The sequence below is a fragment of the Sabethes cyaneus genome, chromosome 1, assembly GCF_943734655.1.
Source record: "Sabethes cyaneus chromosome 1, idSabCyanKW18_F2, whole genome shotgun sequence".
Taxonomy (NCBI): domain Eukaryota; kingdom Metazoa; phylum Arthropoda; class Insecta; order Diptera; family Culicidae; genus Sabethes; species Sabethes cyaneus.
The window spans coordinates 55,382,871-55,403,927 of NC_071353.1; the positions used below are offsets into that span (position 1 = coordinate 55,382,871).

The 21,057-nt window shown below is 39.2% G+C and overlaps 1 protein-coding gene across 1 annotated transcript in view; it reads right to left on the bottom strand.

Moving 5' to 3' along the window:
- The window catches only part of LOC128745398 (uncharacterized), a 37,557-nt gene extending 18,078 nt beyond the window's left edge, over positions 1-19,479 (bottom strand). The window contains exons 1-4 of the mRNA XM_053842465.1: positions 19,235-19,479; positions 4,003-4,581; positions 3,749-3,907; positions 3,469-3,601 (exon numbers count right to left, since the gene is read on the bottom strand). Coding sequence (XP_053698440.1) covers positions 3,469-3,601; positions 3,749-3,907; positions 4,003-4,581; positions 19,235-19,479 — 1,116 coding nt within the window. The remainder of the gene's footprint in view (positions 1-3,468; positions 3,602-3,748; positions 3,908-4,002; positions 4,582-19,234) is intronic.
- Positions 19,480-21,057: the final 1,578 nt, after the last annotated feature.

Consider the following 21,057-nt stretch of genomic DNA (forward strand, 5'->3'; position numbering starts at 1 on the left):
AACATCGAAATCAAAGGTCGCGCCACTGAAGGTACAATCTCTTCCTAGGCTGGAGCTGCGAGGTGCAGTCCTAGCCGTAGAGCTCGTGGAGAAGGTTTTGGATGCACTTAAAAATACATACAAGGTTTACCTGTGGACAGATTCCACATGCGTTCTGCAATGGATCAAGTCTCCGCCGGCTACATGGACCACTTTCGTGGCTAACCGGGTTTCAAAAATTCAAGCACTATCGGAAGGACATTCTTGGCAGCATGTACCGGGGAAATCTAATCCAGCGGATTTAATCTCTCGTGGCATTTCACCAAATAACCTGCATGAAAACAACCTATGGTGGAAGGGCCCAGACTGGTTGAGTAGAAGGGAGGAAAATTGGCCACATCAACAAGAAATTATTTCGGAACATCTACCAGATCGACGTGGAAATACAGTAGTTCATACCGCCATAAACACAACATCCTTTTCTACTGAATTCACAGCAAAATTTTGCTCATTTACAAAACTTATTCGCGCCACAGCTTACTGGTTACGGTTAATTGCTATTTTGCAACATCCTTCAAATCCCAAGCCGAACGGATTTCTTACAACACAAGAGTTAAAAGAGGCGGAATTAGCGATTATTCTGCAAGTCCAAAGGGAATCATTTCCTGAAGAATTACAGGCGTTGAAAAAGGGTAAAACAGTATCTCGCCGGTCCCCACTCAGATGGTTTAATCCTACTATCGGTGCTGATGGTGAATTAAGAATAGGTGGAAGATTGAGTCATTCTGAAGAAGCACAGAGTGCAATACATCCAGTAATTTTGCCTGCTAAGCATATTTTAACGACGCTGCTTTTCAGACATTATCACGAACGTTTATTACACGCAGGACCTCAATTACTTTTGAGTACCGTACGGTTACGCTACTGGCCTTTACGTGGAAGAGAGACAGCTCGAAAAATCGTTCATCAGTGTCAGCGATGTTTCAGGGCGAACCTAACTACGATGAAGCAACAGATGGGAGACCTACCAGCTGCACGCGTCAGGATTAGCAGACCTTTCGCCAAAACCGGAGTGGACTATTTCGGGCCGGTGTATCTACGTGACGGTAGGAAACGATCAACAGTAAAGGGATACGGTGCGGTTTTTGTGTGCATGTGTACTAAGGCAGTACACTTAGAGCTGGTTACTGACCTTTCAACCGAAAGATTTCTGCAGGCATTACGACGATTTATTGCTAGGCGTGGGAGAAGTACCGATATATATTCGGACAACGGCACAAATTTTGTTGGCGCACGGAACCACATCAAGGAGCTGTTCAAGATGTTCAACGATAGAGAATACCGCGAATCGGTTACCAAAGAATGTGCTAAGGAAGGCATGCAATGGCACTTTAATCCGCCAAGCGCTCCACATTTTGGAGGCCTTTGGGAGGCCGCAGTACGCTCAGCTAAACATCACTTACTTCGTGTAATAGGGGACAGTACGCTCACGTTCGAGGATTTCAATACCCTGTTGGTCCAGGTAGAGGCTTGCCTGAACTCACGGCCATTAACGCAACTGTCTGACGATCCGATGGATCTACGGCCACTAACACCTGGTCATTTTCTAACCGGGGGATCCTTGCAATCTCTCCCGGAACCAGATTTCTCAAATATAAAGGTAAACAGGCTAAAACGCTGGCAGTTAGTACAACGACAACTGCAAGATTTTTGGAAGCGTTGGCGGACAGAATATTTGGCGCAACTGCAGGGCAGAACTAAAAACTGGGAGCCTCCAACGAAGGTTGATGTCGGAAAGCTGGTGATCATCGCGGATAGCAACCAGCCACCAACGCGCTGGAAGATGGGCCGAATTCATAAGCTACACCCTGGTCCTGATGACATAGTACGAGTAGTCACCATCAAAACAGCCACTGGGTATCTGCAACGGCCGATCGTAAAAATATGCATCCTACCATCCACCGAATCCGAATAACTGATGGTCACGATTTTAATTTCGCTACGAGCTAAGTATTCCAATCCAATGCATCGAAAGGGAGTTTGTTTATTTTCAGAAGTTCCTGACACTTCAGGGTAGGTGAGAATGTTGGAATGTGTAATCATTTATACCAGCCATCGAGCATGCAGCCAATAAAAATCGATACGTGCCACGCTGTCGGAGTAGAGATCGATCACATCCCATCAAGATCGATTAGAGGAGAGCGAGGATCATCTACCGATAATTAGCGTTACCAATGACGGAGAGATCAGTCTGCCATCGATCACGGCCTAGAACAGGTGTCCCAAGGGGGAACCTCTTTAATTTATATCGCACGTTATAATAGTATTGTGTACAATAAATGTAGTTTGTGTCTAAGTTATTAAATAATTGTTTAGTACAATAAAAGGTGTTATTAGTGCAACGGTGTGGTTTTCTTGCTGGATTCACGGAGCCTTGATTGCCCGTGTCGTCGTCATCACTAGTCCGAGGAAGGAAGGACAATTGGTCGTTGGCCGTGGACGATAGGCCATCCAAGAACCACATACCTCATTGGGAGAAGGACGGATTCTCTCCCAACATAGACTGTTTTTGCATTTCGCCCAGTATGGAATGGATAGGATTTGATACTTCTGCTGATTTGACAACATTTGAAAGTTATTTGAGTTCATTTCACTGGCGGCTAATAAGTTTTTATGCTGTTTAATTAGCTTTTGCCATGACTTTTTGGGATAATAACTAGGGTAAACGGAACAGCTTCCCAAGGTCTGCGCAGGATGAGATTATCACCAATCGATTCCTTGCATTTTTTTTACACAGCAAAAGGTGTCTTGTAAGATTCCAAACCAGCGGCTTCTAACTATTGGGATTACGAGTTCATTTTTGCCCATTATGTGATGGGACGCGTTTGGGAAAGTGTTTGAGCAGCGGTAAGACGTGAGGTTGAAACAATGGTTATATAATTGGCATGGTAATGTAGAGTCGTTACATTGAAAAATATAAAACGGAACGCATAATTTTACTCCAACAACGTTTTCGTATCCGGTTTTTCCCTGATCGAACTTTATTCTTCATATTGGTAAAGCATAGCACGAGTGCTTGTATAAATTACAAACGCTGACGTTGCCACGCAATGAGGTTTAAAAAGGTGTGGCAGATGAAGACATTTGATGGTATTAGTAGCGAAAAATCAGAAAACGACGTCAAACTACAAAAACAAACCGCGTCGGACAATGGGGTTTGTTCTTGGAGTTTGACGTCACGCTTCATCGTGATTGGTCGATTTACGATTCCACCCACACCATGATGAAATTTCTTCATTGCACTAACACCACTTAATCAACATTGCCACACCTGTATATATCACATTGGTTGCCACGCAGCTTATTCAAACGAATCTTTTACTACCACATGTCAACATTTACATGTTTTTGTTAAAAAAAATGCACAAAGTTGCCAATTACATTCGTTCGATTTTTAAAATATTAAAATATATGATCATATTTACTTACCACAATGATCGAAAACAGTATTTTAGCTTTCAGTTGATGAGCATGTTTCAGTTGCATTAAACTGTTGAGTGAATCCAATGTTTCGACGCGATGCTTACTGTACATAAGACTGTACAGCCTCACAAGCTCGGAGCTAGGGCGGTAGGTTACGTTCCGAGACAGCAACAATCGTAATGTAGGTGATACGAACAAAAGAAATAAAATATGACATTCGATTAGCAGGTTGGGAACTTGGGTAAATTTCCTAAAGAAAATCACAAATGTTTGCTAGATTAAATACTTAGTTTCGTCGCTATCGGAATCGGAATGGTAACCGTCACTTCCACTTCCGCTGCCGCATCCGTTGCTCATTGGACTGCTGGGGGCACACAGTGGCCCCATTAACCCCAGCACGGCCTCACAGCCTCGGGAGTAGTTCATCAGCAGGCCAGCTGCCGGTCTGTACGACAGAATGCGCGGACCAGATATTAACGAGTTGTACAAAAAATAAATAAACTTATTGGTTACACCCTATATAATCCCCGTCGACATTACCTCTCCTCCGTATTCGCCGTTGTATCGATTCTCCGGATTTGACCCACGCAGAATAGTACCTCCTTGTCGTTTTGTACTCGTTGAGATAGGTTTTCAACCAATTGGGCCAGCTGCTTGAGTGCTGGCTTGTCTAGCATGGTAAGCAGCGTCTTATTGTCGATCAATCGCTGTTGGATGTCACCATGGCAGATGGCCAGCAACCGTTGATGGGAAGATTGTGCTGGATCTGGACTCACTGTTACGGGACTCAGCTCTTCCAGTTTATGAATAGCAGTTTTGTAAGTATCAATGTGTCGTTGGAGTTCATTCTTCAAGGCCACATGAAGGGAAATTAGTGACCCTGTGTGATCTGCCGTAAGCCCGTGGACTCCTAGACCTTCGATCGCCTGATCCAGTTGTTTACGGCGTGCTATCAGTGCTTCACGAAGCGATGGTTGCCAAGTTCCAATGGCTTGTGCCAATTTGGTACATCGCTGCCGCAGGCCGGATTCATGCGGGTTGCTAAATAGCTTAACGAGATGCCACATAATCGCTTCGCTGGGAACGTCCGGCTTCGGGTTCGGCACAATTGTGTTCAGTCTGTGAAAGAGACGAAAAAAGACCATGAAATTCACTTTCGTAGACGGTAACATCGAGTAGTAATGGTTGAATTGATTCGTAGCTGCTTGTTGGAAGCTTTGTTTAAAATTAATTCGTGACGAAGCGCAAATTGAGCCGATGTAATTGCTTTAGATGTTAGCGATACACCAACAGAAGTGCAATAATTAATATAGACAATCATTTCTAATTATTTTCAACTTTGTTTTCTTAAGCAAATCGAGGTTTGAATCCACATTCGAACCAAGAACAATATGGATTACATTTTTAAGATATTCCTCATCACAGTTATAAAAGATTGTTAAAAATTTGACATGATTGCTTTTTCGAAAGGTAACGGAAACGAAAAATTGGAAAATTTTAAGTTTGTCTGACATACAATTTGACAAATTAACATAACGGTAACCGTGAGAATGAGTGGGCTTCGGATCAAGTTCGGATATTTTTAAATAGCTTTGAGCTAAACATTAGTTTCTATGAAAATGTGAAAATACTTTCTGTCTGTGTTTGATATTTCTAGAAATATTAGCAAAAGAAAATAAGAGGGTTTGACAAAAAGGGGTCTTTTCTATAAAAAGGTGGTGTTCCCATAAAACGAGGGAAGGTCCAATCGGTACCAAACTTAGGGTTTTTGGTTTTGTGACGTGAAACGAACAATCTGACAAAATTTAATTCAAATCCGAGAAGGTCGATTACACGGGCTCGGACACTAAATATAATATTCTAAATATGCCCTTTTGAGCTTTTCATTGGCTTTAATTACGTAACTCAAATTATATTATACAAAAGTAACACCAAAATTTTATTCCAATAAAAAACTGTCGAGTCAAAAATAGCTCTTTTTTCAGCGTTTTGAGCTGGAACTGCTGTCATGAGGATCGAGGTGAGTAAAATAGAGAAAGTATTGAAGGAAGGGTAAACCCAATACACACAAGCACGCATAAAAAATGTATAAGCTAATCGCTCATCCAATAGCGATAATATCGAAACAGTAATGTAGTGCAGGTTATAGCAAACACTTACTTACTTAGGTGGCTTGCCGTCCTAAGACAAAGCCTGTTGAACAAAGTTTCTCCATGTAACTCGGTTGAGGGTTACCGCTCTCCAATTCCTCGGACACCGAGTACTCTCCGCCAGATCTCGCTCTACCTGGTCTAACCATCTTGCTCACTGCGCTCCTGGTCGTCTTGTTCCTACCGGATTTGAGTAGTTGTCCGGCATTCTTGCAACATGCCCTGCCCATCGAATACGTCCAGCTTTAGCCACCTTCTGGATACTGGGTTCGCCATAGAGCTGTGCGAGTTCATGGTTCATCCTCCGCCTCCATACTCTGTTCTCCTGTACGCCGCCGAAGATCGTTCTTAGCACACGTCGTCCGAAAACTCCGAGCACTCGCAGGTCCTCCTCGAGCATTGTCCATGTTTCATGCCCGTAGAGAACAACCGGTCTAATGAGCGTCTTGTACAGGGTGCACTTTGTACGGGGACTTAGTCTGCTCGACCGCAATTGCTTGTGGAGCCCATAGTAAGCACGACTTCCACTAATAATACGCCTCCGAATCTCACGGCTGGTATCATTGTCCGCCGTTACCAGTGAGCCAAGGTAGACAAATTCATCGACTACCTCAAATTCATCGCCGTCGATCAATATACTACTGCCCAAGCGGTGTCGTTCGGCCTTGGTTCCGCTGGCCAGCATGTACTTTGTTTTAGACGTATTTACCTTTAACCCAATCTTTTCTGCTTCGCGCTTTAGTCTGGTGTACTGTTCAGCCACAGATGTTCTGCCAATAATATCCATGTCATCGGCAAAGCAGACGAATTGACTAGATGTGTTGAATATCGTGCCCCGCGTGTTAATATCCGCTCGGTTCATAACACCTTGTAGCGCTATGTTGAACAGCAGGCATGAAAGACCATCACCTTGACGAAGCCCTCTGTGTGATTCGAATGAACTTGACAATCCACCCGAAATCCGAACACAGAACTGTGTACCATCCATCGTAGATTTAATTAGTTTGATGAGCTTCCTGGGGAAGCTGTTCTCGTCCATGATTTTCCATAGCTCTTTCCGGTCGATGGTATCATATGCGGCTTTGAAGTCAACGAATGAATGATGCGTGGGAATTCTGTATTCACGGCCCTTTTGGAGGATTTGCCGCAGTGCCGCAGTGATCCGCTGTAGACCGACCTTCGACGAAGCCGGCTTGATAAGTTCCCACAAATCTATTCGCAATTGGTGATAGTCGGCGGCAAATGATTTGGGACAGCACTTTATAGGCGGCATTGAGAACGGTGATCGCTCGATAGTTCTCACAGTCCAACTTGTCGCCCTTTTTATAGATCGGGCAGATAACTCCATCTTTCCACTCCTCCGGTAGCTGGCACCTCTTCCCCGTTTATTGCACCGTCGAAATCGCTTTCCCCTCCACCGTGGTTCTCCGCCTGGGCGCCATTCAGGTGTTCGTCGAAGTGCTGCTTCCACCTATCGGTCACCTCACGATAGTCCGTCAGAATACTGCCTGTCTTATCCCGACACATTTCGGTTCGCGGCACAAAGCCTTTGCAGGATCCGTTCAGTTTCTGGTAGAACTTTCGCGTTTCCTGAGAACGATGCAGCTGCTCCAACTCTGCATATTCCTGCTCTTTCAGGTAGCGCTTTTTCTCCCGAAAGATTTGGTTTCGCTGCATCTTCTTCTGTTTGTATCTTTCCACGTTCTGTCGTGTGGCACTGCGCATCTTGGCCGCCCGCGCAGCGTTTTCCTCATCCATCACCCTCCTACATTCATCGTCAAACCAATCGTTCCGCTGATGCCGGGCCACATGCCCGATGGAGCTCTCCGCTGCAATGCTGATGGCTGTTTTGATAGTGTTCCAACAGTCCTCGAGAGGGGCTTCGTCCAGCTCGTCCTCTTCCGGCAGTGCAGCTTCGAGTGAATGCGCGTAGTTTGCGGCGACGTCTGGCTGCTTCAGCCGCGCGAGATCTAACCGAGTCTGGCGTCGGTACCGAATGTTGTTCACAACGGAGAGTCTTGGGCGCATCTTACCCATCACTAGGTAGTGGTCCGAGTCAACGTTAGCGCTTCGATAGGATCTGACGTCGATAATGTCTGAGAAGTGCCGACTGTCGATCAAAACGTGGTCGATCTGTGATTCTGTCTGATTTGATGACCTCCAGGTGTACTTATGGTGGATTCTGTGCTGGAAAAAGGTACTACGTATGGCCATATTCTTGGAGGCGGCAAAGTCGATAAGTGTTAGGCCCATTTCATTGGTCCGTTGGTGTGCACTGAACCTTTTAATCACCGATTTGTATTCCTCCTCCTGGGCGACCTGAGCATTGAAATCCCCGATGACGATCTTGATATCATGTTTTGGGCAGCGGTCGTATTCACTCTCCAACTGCGCGTAGAATTTATCCTTGTCGTCATCGGTACTTCTGAGGTGAGGGCTGTGCACGTTGATGATGCTTATATTGAAGAATCGGCCCTTGATTCTCAACCTGCACATTCGAGGATTGGTCACCACCCAATCACCCGTTTCCGCATCTCGCCCATCACTATGAAAGCTGTACCCAGCTCGTGTATGTTGCCGCAGCTCTGGTAGATGGTATGTCCATCTCTGAACGTACGTACCGTTGAGCTCTTCCAGCACACCTCATGCAGCGCTACGACGTCGAACTTGCGGCTCTTCAATACGTCGGAGAGCACTCGAGTGCTCCCTTGGAAGTTGAGAGATCGGCAGTTCCACGTCCCGAGTTTCCAATCCATAGTCCTTTTTCGTCGCGTGGGTCTATTCCAATTGTTCCTAGTATTTTTTTTGTGCTTAAGTATTTTTCGTGGTGACGGCTTGCAAAGCCTGCTACACCAACCCCCTGTTTCGCCGGAGGGCCAACGAAGCTCGAAAGCGCCCTCCTTTCCTGTCAGCATACGACCTTGGCTTCCACCGGGGTTGGTTACCCGATCTCCACCAAGGTTGCTCGTATCCCAGCTGGTGCCACGAGGATGTAGGAATAGGAGTTGCTGAATAAGAGGCTATGAACCACTGTAGGATCTATTTTATGCCTACACGTGCACAAGGCACCGACGGTACGCATTATTCAGCCTATTACCAGCCCTATAGCAAACACCCGGGCGATATTATAATAGATCGATTCTACTGATCGCAGTGAAGCGACCACACATGAAAACAAAGCTGTCAAAATTGCGGCAGACAAATGAAATAAGTTCAAAATAAAAAATAAAGTCAGTTTTGGACATGAATCTTAAACGTAGAAAAAAATTATTCAAACTAATGACTTTCAATGTTCTGAATACCTAACCATAAACACATTATCTTACAATTCAGATGCAACCATTATCATTGGTTGTCATAAAAAAAACAATGCATTTTTAAAAATAAGCAATCATTCGTTATGACCTACTGGTTTTATGATAAATCTCGCGCAAATCCAAAAATATGGAAGGGAATGGATGGAATCAACTTCGTTTCAAAGAGATCTAGTGAAGGTAAGAGATATACTGAATGCTAAAAGTGTTTGCATCTTCATGGCAAAGATATATTCAGATCCAAATTGTATCTTTAAAAAGTCAAATAGGTACGTCACATTAAATAGCCTAAAATAAAATAATCATTTGTGAAACATTCTCGGGCCATTGGCATGCCCTGATGCCTGCAGGTTACTTACGTTACAGATTATCATTTTCAGTATTTCACTGTGAATTTCGTGAAGCTTCGTCAACTATTTTGGTAGTAGTCACCAGAAAAGGTATCGTTGTAGGTACCTGTTAAGTTTCGCAAATATTTCACCCTTGACAGGTGAAAGTGGTGACTGGCTGCAGCGAAACATATTTCGGCACATGTTTGACATGCCGACTGTGTCAAAATGGCAAATATTTGCCACCTCGCTGTGTAGCTGAAAAGCGAAATAAATAGCAGTCATTCATCTTCCAATTTATGCCGAGGGACGCAAGACCCCTTGTGGGGCGAAATTGTAACTCTTTCTTTCAAGTTGAAGTGATCTTTACAATCAATATTTTCAATTTTGATTGCCTCTGAGAAACATGTTTTGCACGGTTCTTTCCTGTGCTCAGAGGTTTTGTTGAAATGTTGATATAAACATAATGGATAATATGTTTAGCCTCGAGGTGAAAGTAAAATTCGCAAAGTCACTGCAGCCTGCAGCAGCGTAGTTGCTTGCTAAGTGTTTGCCTAGGCTGGTAGATACAGCCCAAAACACGTTTAGGCTTTTTACCATTTTTTATACAGTCAGCGCATAGTAGGACGTATTCCAAAAAGACAATTTTAGGTGAGTCATTGTGACAAAAATGTCAAGTTTCAAAATCAAAAACAACATGGAAGTATAATAAATTATTTCTTGTTTAACCCGTCCTTTTTAAAATTCGAAGAACGCATAACAAAACGGCAGATATTCAGTTTTTTAGTCAAAAATTTACTTAAAACTCTACTTAACTTTAAGAGATTTGAAACAAAAAAAGAACCAAGTGAATTGCTTGAGCCGTTCTTGAGTTATTTATGATATCGACTTCGAAAATTTGGTTTCGGGAAATACGGCGTAAAGGTTTTGTTCGCTACATTCGCGCGGTACAAATAGCTTTGTCAAGTTTTGGAATCCATCCAAACGGTTTCAAACACATATACCCAATCAAGGGGCGTAACCAGAAAACATCCACAGAGGGGCTAAAATTGACATAACCTAACTTAAAGGTTTTTCAATCGAATTTGAGAATAAACTAAATGGATGCGAATAAGCTGAGTCGAAGAAATTCTTTATAAATTTGAGCGTGAACTTGTTGTACATAGACTTGTGCTTGGACTTGCATTTGGTTTGACGGCGAATTCGAGCAAAACTGATAGCAACCGTTCGCTACCTGGTTGTGATTATTGGAACTACAAAAAAGTGCAATTCACAAAATGCATGCTGTCACCTACAGTCAACCAAAAAAGTATTCGGACAGCAGCGCATAAAATTTTCTTTTAGTAATTTTGCACAGTATTTTTGCAAAGAATGGTAACACATATTTTTTAAAACAATGTTTAACTAAAGCATATTTAGATGCACAACAAAAATTCGGGGAAAAGCTTTCCGTTTTGAAGATAGGGTACATATAGTTTGAATTCCTCAAAAATGCAGCCAAAAAAGTATTCGGACAGTTAACTATTAGTTGAAACAAATGTCCTTTCTCGCTCATCTACTACCTCGTAGGACCATTTACATTCTTGAAGACCTGTTTTAATCTGTTTGGGATAAAATTAACAATTTTTCAAATATCCCTCTGTGAATTGCTGACCATTTTTTTACAAGAGCTCGGTTTAAGTCATTGTGATAAGAAATCGAATGATTTCTCATTTAGAAATGAGATTATCTAAAAAGATGTTCAAAAGGGTTCAAATCTAGACTGAATGCTGATGTTTCGATAGCTCTAGGACAATTGTATGGTTCCTACCGCTTACAATTATCGACAGTATGTTTAGTTTCAACATCCCGGTACAATATGTATGTACCGCACAATTACAATTTTGCTTTAATTTCACCTAAAATTGTTCAGATAATTGAGTTTACACTTAGTTCTATCCAAAAATATATATCTTTGCTACCTCGGAGCTTTCCAAGCATCCTTACAAGGTTGAATCTAAACATACTGTCGATAATTGTAAGCGGTAGGCACCATATAATTGTCCTAGAGCTACCGAAACATCAGCATTCAGTCTAGATTTGAACCGTTTTGAACATCTTTTTAGATAATCTCATTTCTAAATGAGAAATCATTCGATTTCTTTTCGCAAGGACTTACACCGAGCTCTTGTAAAAAAAATGGTCAGCAATTCACAGAGGGATATTTGAAAAATTGTTAATTTTATCCCAAACAGATTAAAAAATTGGTCATCAAGAATGTAAATGGTCCTACAAGGTAGTAGTTGAGCGAGAAAGGACATTTGTTTCAACTAATAGTTAACTGTCCGAATACTTTTTTGGCTGCATTTTTGAGGAATTCAAACTGTATGTACCCTATCTTCAAAACGGAAAGCTTTTCACCGAATTTTTGTTGTGCATATAAATATGCTTTAGTTAAACATTGTTTTAAAAAATATGTGTTACCATTCTTTGCAAAAATACTGTGCAAAATTTCTAAAAGAAAATTTTATGCGCTGCTGTCAGAATACTTTTTTGGTTGACTGTATATGGAGCTCAGCTTTAAAAGTAATATTTCACTGAATTAACAACAGTGGAAATGATGAGAATGGATAATAAATGTTAGAAAATGCATTTCCTTTCATTTGATATACAGCCCGGACTCGATTATCCGGGTGCTCATTTTTATTTTCAGCCCGGATAATCGAATCATCATTTTTGGTACAAATTTTTTTTTGTATGTCAAGTTTTTTGATTTTTAGGTACCAGAAATGTTTTATTTATTATTGATCTATCTTCCCAAAAGTCAGAAAAATCCTTTCTTACGACTTTTTCCACTGATAATTTTTTTTTGGTACAATATTATTTTTTGTATGTTATGCTTTTCTTTTATTTTATTTCTTTTATTTTTTTATTATTGATCAATCTCCCCTGAAGTCAAAAAATTCTTATTTTGCAATTTTTTTATTGATGATTACGATGATGATGGTGATGATGATAATGATGATCGTGATGATGATTTTTAAGTAAAAAAATTGATTTCATCATCACAGGATTTATTTTTGTTTTGTTCGCTGATAAAAGGGATATAAGAAAGGAATTTTGTAGCTTTAGGGAGGTGAATCAATGCTTGTCTAGTTGGAATCATCATGTAGCATGAAAACTATAACATTTGGGTTTAAAATGAATCAGCGAAAAAAAATTATTTTTTTTCACCCGGATAATCGAGCACGCTATGTCCGAAGGCACTTATTATTTAACTTACATGCACCTCAGATTTCTCTTCACAGGATGTTAGTATTAATCAAAACAATTAATTTAGAGAAGGTCTTAAAATATTCTATCTTGGGTTTTTTGAAAAATTCAGTTTTTAAGGTTATTTAGGGGTCATCTCCTCTAAAGTGATCATTTCCGTTGTATTCGACCACCTCCAATTTCAACCAAATTTGGTATAATTGCTCATTCCGATCCCACATGCATTTTCCCAAAGTTTTGTACGGATTGATCAATCCCCCTTGCAGGGACCATTTTTCTTAGTTTTTCGAAAATACTCACTTTTCACTGCATGTCATTGCAAGGGGGATTGATCAATCCGTACAAAACTTTGGGAAAATGAATATGAGGTCGGAATGAGCAATTATACCAAATTTGGATGAAACCGGAGGTGGTCGAATACAACGGATATGATCACTTGAGAGAGGATGACCCCTAAATAACCTTCAAAATTGAATTTTTCAAAAAACCCAAGATAGCATATTTTAAGACCTTCTCTAAATTAATTGTTTTGATTAATACTAACATTCTGTAAAGAGAAATCTGAGGTGCATGTAACTTTAATAATAAGTACCTTTGGACATAGCGTGTCGAGTCTAAAAACCCGGTTAATCGAATCCCCGGATAATCGTGTCCGGCCTGTATATTGTTTCTGATTCGGGAGATTATTAGAGCTTCACAAGTGTATTTATGTTTACGAACTGATAGGTTTGATATGTTTGGCCCTTGGCGCAGGTGATGCTAATTACAAAAATAAATCCGTTAACATTCAAAAACACATTGGAATACATTGAAGACTGAAAATAATTGATGATTCTCTATCCAGGATATGTAAACTTTACAGCTGATTCTATGTACTTTTGTTTCATCCGAAACAAAATCAAACATTAACATTTTTCTGCCATGAAGTTAATTAATACGAATACTTTCACTTACCTTAGCGTAGATAAACAAATTTCTTCCAATATTTCGCTATCTAACATCCTGACAATTGAAAAGGTTCATCAAAAATTGTATTTTATTTCAGCTTTTTTCAAAAATGTATGGAGTTTGACAGCGATTTTAGTTTTCATCACTTTTTTATGCAGCGCCTCCAAGCGGGCGATAGCTTGTCAAAAACGCCATTCATTTTTATTGACCACAAATGAAATGGATAACTTTTGCGCACTATGTTAAGCAGATTTCTAGTTTTATTTCACATACTACTTAGGGTGATTGATCTTGATTCGTACTATGCAAAAAATGATCTTGATTCGTACTATAAACGTATTCATTGTTATTTCATTCAATATTATAAAATTTTAATTCAAATCAAACTTAAAACTATCTTCTGTTATTTTTCGATCCATGACTTTCATTATTTGCCTTAGAAATTACTACAACTAGCTCAAATAGTTAAATTTTTAACAGATGCTAATTCGGCTTCTAACGCCACTATCAAAGCTGTCTTTTAAAACGATGTGAAAGTACTTTAGACTTTAGTGCATGAAGTACCGGTGAAAAACATTTTTAAAGCATCGATTTATCTATATTCTTTCATTATTGAACCATAATATTTTAGAAAAACATGCCTTATTGCGTCTGGTTATTAAAATACAAACTTAGTTTTTTGATCTTAGTTCGTACTACAAATGATCCTGGTTCATACTATCAGCTGCAGCTAGTCACCATTAGAGGCGCTGCGTGTTTTTTACCTTTTAACCACACCTGCCACGCAGAACTCACATCAGATTGTACAAAAAGCACCATAATTAGGCCAAAAAAATAAAATCGTATCAATTGGGTGCTTTTAATATAGGTTCATCCTTATAAAAAGTGAATTAGACACATTCCAGCGTTACGGGACACAATTAGCACCCATTGTTATCGTGTGAATCGCCTCCTGTTTCACCAATTTTTTGGCAAGTAGCTCGTAAAATAGTTGTGTAAAGAGAACTTCATTTTTCTGTAGAATGCCAGGGATTTGATTAAACAGGAATCAATCTGCATAATTGGGATAGTGTCCCGTAACGCTGGAATGTGTCATTAGAGTGGCTCAAACCCAAAAAAATGTGCGCCTTAAAGTTTTGAATGGGAAAACTTGGTTTCAGGTTTATGAAACCTTTAGAAGAGTTTTTTGACATTAAAAGTTCTATCGTGCGGTGATGTTCAAATTTTGATTAATTCCCCTAAAAGTGATATGAAAAATTTATTTTTCTCCAGTTGCAATATAATGCATTGACGTGTTTTGCAAAATTTTAGAGCATATTATTACTAGAAATTTGACTGAAGACAGTAGCCTTCTATCTTTTCAGCGAAGATAGAAAAATCCTATTCCTTATACATACAACAATTTATAATTTCAAAAAGATGTCTTATATCGAAACAAGATTTTTTTCAAAAAAAATTTGCATTAGCAGTTGCCAATTTAGCTCTGTGTTGTGTGTTTACGTTTTTGAACTATTTGTTTGAGCTATTAACTTTTTACAATTTTTAGGATTATTTTTAAATAATGAACTTCTTCATGGTTTTTTTTTGGAATGGAAAATTGGCCCTGGAATCGTTATCAATTATGTCAAAGGAATTTGTCTTATATCGAGGTAAAAATTGTTTTATATTGAATTGTCTTATACAGTGTTGGGTACCGCTAATTCGCTAGTTATAGTTTGTAATTTATACTTATACCCTAATCAAGTGCCGCTGTTTATTTTAAAATTAATAAACTGTAAAGCATTTTATTCATTTTAATTGGTTTTGATCTTAGTTAAATTAAAAAAAGTCGTGTAATATATACAAATTAGTAATAATTTGTACAGTGATAGATTAGAATGGCTGTTGTTGCGATATGTTCAAAAATAAACAGTGACTGTTAATTTGCTAATGTTAGTTTGCGATTAGTGATTAGCGAAATTTCCACGATTATCGAGCGAATTGTACCGGTTAGCGAATTAGCGAATTAGCGGTGCCCGACACTGGTCTTATACCGAGGTTGTTTTACATCGAGGTTGTCTCATATCGAGGCATCCCTTTCAGGACTGTATCGAAAAGTAATTAGCAACATTTAAAATGATTTTACTCAAAAATGGATAAAGTAATTTTTATGTGCGTGCAATCAAAAGTTTGTTTAAATATCTTGAAAAAGTTGTGCTATTATTTTTTACTTTTCGCTATGCCTCGGATTGATCTTGAAATCAGAAAAAAAAATTCTGCACACTTGGTACACTGAAAACAGTGTTTTCTTTCAACCAAATCGCAAAACGGTTCAAAGTGCACCACAGAAGCGTAAAACTATCATCGATATATAAAGAAGAGTTATCCTTGTAGGATCTGGCTTGGTCCGGAAGGAAACCTGGTTCCAGTTACCCCCCGGGTAGATTCTGAAGTAATAAGTCATACTAAACGATACCGATTGATAACAACGTCTTATTTGGCTAAAATACTTAAAACAAGCATTGAAATAATTCAGTGAATCAACGTCAGGAACTCCATAAAGACATACAAGAAGCACGAGGATTCTAAAAAATCCGGAGAGCAACAATCTCGAGTCTAAATAAGGGCACGGTAACTATAAACGGATAATAGACAACGTCAACAACTGCATCTATATGGACGACGAAACTTACGTCAAACAGGATTTAAAAACGCTTCCCGGGCCGAAATTATACATGAAATCGGCGGACGACGTGGTGGACGATACCAACAGTACGATTGCGCTGGAAAAATTTGGGCAGAAGGTTTAAGTATGGTAAGCTATTTGTACTTGTGGTCTGCGATGCGTATTTTCTTCACAAAGTGTGCAATAAATGCTTAAATTTACAAAGATGAATAATGGTAAAAAAGATTGTGGCCCCTCAACAAACAGTACCAGTCTCCCCCTCTCTTTTGGCCGAATTTGGCATCTGTACATTGCGCTAAGCCTGTACTACAGTGCCTTTCAGACAATAATATCCAATTCGTCGAGAAAAACATCAATCCACCAAATTGTCCAGAGTTTCGACCAATTGAACATTACTGGTCGATTGAGAAGAGGATTTTTAGGAGGGAAGGAACAGTTTCTCAATGCTTGGAGGAATTCAGAAAAATTGAATAGCATCCAGGAAATGCACAAAAGCCACTGTGCAGAATTTGCTGGGAGGAGTTTCATCAAAAGTGCGCTCATTCTTTAGAGCCTAATATTTTGATTAATGTAAGCCATGTTATTGTTTCATGTCGTACTGACCTTCAATAAACCGAAAACAAAAATTGAAATAATAACCGTATTTCATTTTTATTCACGGATAATTGTTGCTAAAGACTTTTCGATACAGACCTTATATGAATCGTGAAACCAGTTTTTCTATTTTAGCTCTTCTTGTAGTTGTTTTATGACTTTTTCACGTTTTACAATGTAGTACAAATAATAAAAATACACAACTTTACTAAACATTGTATATTTCCATCTTTGCTTGTTTAGGAGCTTTAGCAGTTTTAGTATAATAAATACCCTAATTTTGACCCCGAATTACTCGACTACCAGCAACCGGATACAAATCAAATCACATGAACCAGAAACAAAATGAAAGAAATCACATAATCTTGGAGGTTTCATTTCATTGCAATATTTTTTTGGAAATATAAAACATATAAACTTTTCTAGATCAAATTTGAAGTTCATTATGATTATTTTCATGCATTTAGCAAACAATGCTGAATACACCTTGAAATTGTACATGTGTGTATCTCCACTGTAGAATGGATTAACGCACAGTAAGTCCTCTATAACTACTTTGGTTCCAACCAGCGCGAGCGAATTCCAGAATTTACGCGTTTGGTACGCAAATCTCGATAAATACACGATTTTTGTGCGGTTTTGATTTACGCAGAACGTATTCTTTATCTGAAAAGTCATTTTAGAGTATTTGTGTCCAAGTTTATGTTAAATATGACAGGAGAAAATTTAAAAAATGTCCGAATTTACCTTATTCCAAATAGTCAGAATATTGACTATGTATAAGTACATTTAACACTGCTAGGTAGATAAAGCGAACAAAGATGTTGTACACAGTACAAAAAGTATGTCAATACCATTTGTAAGCCTTTAATATTCGATCATATATCTTTTGGAAATTATGGTACGAACCAAGATCATAAATGATACGAACCAAGAGCGGCATGGTACGAATCAAGATCATAATTTCGCTGTTATTAAAAATCAAATTATAAATCAAGTAGATATCAAAATATTGTTCCAAGTCCAGAAATAGAATCGTCTGTAGTGATTCTTTCCATAAATATCAAATTTTTGTTGAAAATCGTTGTAGTTTTGTAGAAAACTGCGAATCACTGCGAGGGTATGTACCATCATTTTTGATGTCAGGAACGTAAAGGTTAAGGTAAATTTACCTTCTGCGGTATATTGTTCGGACGAGATGGCGGTGCAAAATTTGATGGTAAAAGTTAAACGAAAGATTTGACAATTCGGTTTCGATCTACTGGAAGTTTATCTGAACATTTTTTGTACATTTCATACTAATTGAACTTTGAAAAAAAAGTTGATTTGACAAGTTTATCAATTTACACGCAATCTTGTTTGAGTAACTTTTGATCATACGTGCGAAGAAGCTTGAGAAAAGTGAGAATGAGGAGTGAATAGTGAGAAGTAAGTAGTAGGAAGCGAGTAGTGAGAAATGAGTAGTGAGAAGTGTGTAATTAGAAGTAAGTAGTAAGTAGTGAGAGATGAGTTGTGAAAAGTTACTCATGAGAAATAAATAATGAGTAGTGAGAAGTGAGAAGTGAGCATTGAGAAGTGGGTAGTGAACAGTAGGAAGTATAGTAAAAGTAAGTAGGTCAATACCATATTTTATTGTTTTTGACAGCATGCCTTCCATCGTCCATTATGCCTGACGTGTATATATCTCGCTTTCGCATTTTTCATGTCCAGTCCCTGATTTTAATTCGTATAATTTTCCGTGCAATATAGCGCATAATAATTTCGCGGCTCTTGTGATTCATCAGTGGCCTCACGGTTACTACAAACATTACAGCCTAAAATGTACAATTCGTTAACGAACTATACCACCACACCACACAACACATAAAAGGTAAAATGACCAGTAGGAGTCGCGACTCAAGATGTGCCGAATTAGATCTCACCCGTTTTGGTTTTGGTCTGAAGTAATTCCACTTTCTTCGCACTGAATAGTTCTAACCTAGTATCAACTCAAAATACAAATTAAAATGTTGCCAAAATTGTTCTAATCCCTTGATAAATAAGTATTTAAAAAACGTAATTATAACAAAGTGGAAAAACTACTTTTTTGTAAGTAAAATAAATCAAAGGAGAAACAGCCCTGGGACTTCCAGGTTTCGTAGTATAATATTCACTTCATATGTTTCTAAAACTGGAAAGTATGCAATTTCAACAATTACAAAGTTAGAACGTGAAATTTATAACTTCAATTCATTTATAACTTCAATTTATATAAATCAATTATTGCAAAATCTAAAACCATAAAGATTGAATTAACAAATTTAATTTGATGATTTTAATGAATAAGCGGTAACAAAACAAATGACACAGAAAAATCAATTGCGAAAATTACGATGCACGAAATATAATGTGAGTGATTATACCTAATATCTTTTTTCAGCTTCCACAAGCATCTGCTAGGCAGATAACATTAGTATGTAGCTCAAGCCGTACAATCTCCACGTCAGTTAGTTAAATTTGTGGTTTCAGCAGATAACTTACCTATTGAAAAATGACTCCAGCAGATAGGTGCTGTGAGGTAGCGCTTCGATCAGGATGTCCATCGGTAATTCTGCCACAACCGAGCGCAACACCGATGGTCCCAGACGTCCAACCACGGTGGCAGCTTCACGATACTGGCGGCCCTCAGAGAGCAACATTAACCGCCGCAGTACTTGTCGCGGGCTGGTGAATCCTTCGCGCCCATCTCGTGGTGGACCACGTATCCGTTCGCGGCTATCGGCCATGACTGTGATCGATAGCTCTCGTAGCTACGGTGATTCACTAAACGCCTAAACGAACACTGGTCAGAGTAAAACACTAACAGTACCGGCGGATGTGGCGCAAATCGCTTCTTGTCAAAATATTAAGGTGAAGGTTACTACCGGTCACAAACATCGCGGTGCAGTCTTCTTCTTCTGGTAAGTGAATTCATTAAATCGCTAGTACTATGCTAGGCACCGTCGGTTAGGAAACCAAGCGGTAACATCCGAGAGACAGAGAGGGAAAGAAACAATCAACTCGAAAACTGGTAACTTATTAGCCGTTCGTAGATTGCATCATTAGCGACCACTTGCTATTGTTGGTGTGACCTAGACGAAAACCGGCGTTCCAAAATTTCTCGTTTTCTCACCATCACTGTTTAACTGCTGACCGAGATTCGACCGCATCAATTGTAACAATGTGATTTACCAGTCGACACTGTCTACGATAATTCAATTAAGTCGAGTCGGGCGGCTCCAGTAATTTGTATACCCGGTTCACTGTGATAGAACTGTAAAATGTGTGTCATCAACGATTTTGATGGTTCAATTTCTACACCATCAACCGCTAATTTTCTCACTCTTCCTTCGGGTTCTCTGCCGGGGCGGGATTGTAAATATTTATGGGAATGTGCGGAAAATGCAGGCCGAACGTTGTGTGCTGTTTCGTTCCGTCCCACCCACGCTACGACGCAAGTATCACGGTCGGTGTCAACTGGAAAGAAGAGAAAAGAGAAAATATTATTACATTTTACTGTGATTTTACTGCATATTTATTGGGATGTTAGTGTATTTCTTGATTTCATATTTTCTAGGATTTACAACGATCAACGTAAATAATGTATGTAAATGTAAATAATTCAATAATAATTAATTCATAATAATAGTTATTCACATCATAGGTATTAAATATTCGGTTTTGTGGGAACCAAATGAACTTATAGTTTGGAAAAACCCGTCGACTCACACCGCTTTAAACAAAATTTTGTTTAGTTTTGCGAATAACTTATAATATTCAAGATGAGTACAACTAAAAGTTGTATGTATGTATGTGTGAGGTATGAGGACTATCAACTATCTTAGCAGAACAACCGTTCATTGCAATGGGCCTATCTTGACAAGGGGAATTGTACAAACCTAACGATTTGTCACATTTACCAGCTCCTGTATGAAGGGCCAAAATGAAATCGGTCGGCAAGCAACATCACTTGCACGTACCAGAGGTATTTAGTAATCTCCTTCTAGAAACTAGATCACATTAGTCAATCGTAAGGTAAGCTCTCTCGATGCCCTCATAGGCGATGACCCCAATAGCTGGGGAGAAGGGCCCGCTCATTATCCACAATGTGTTGTTAACCTGGTCAAGGTTAACCTTAGAAAGTTGACCACTTCACTCTCCCTAAGCACACTGCTTCAAACAAGTACCCTGATGGACCCGCCCATTCATTGATGTTATTATTTTTGTGTAGTTTAAAAATTTGATTTTTTAAGTGATCTTCTTTACTTACTTCTGTCGTATTTATAGTCTTGAGGACATCAATTTTACCAATTCGTCAAATAATT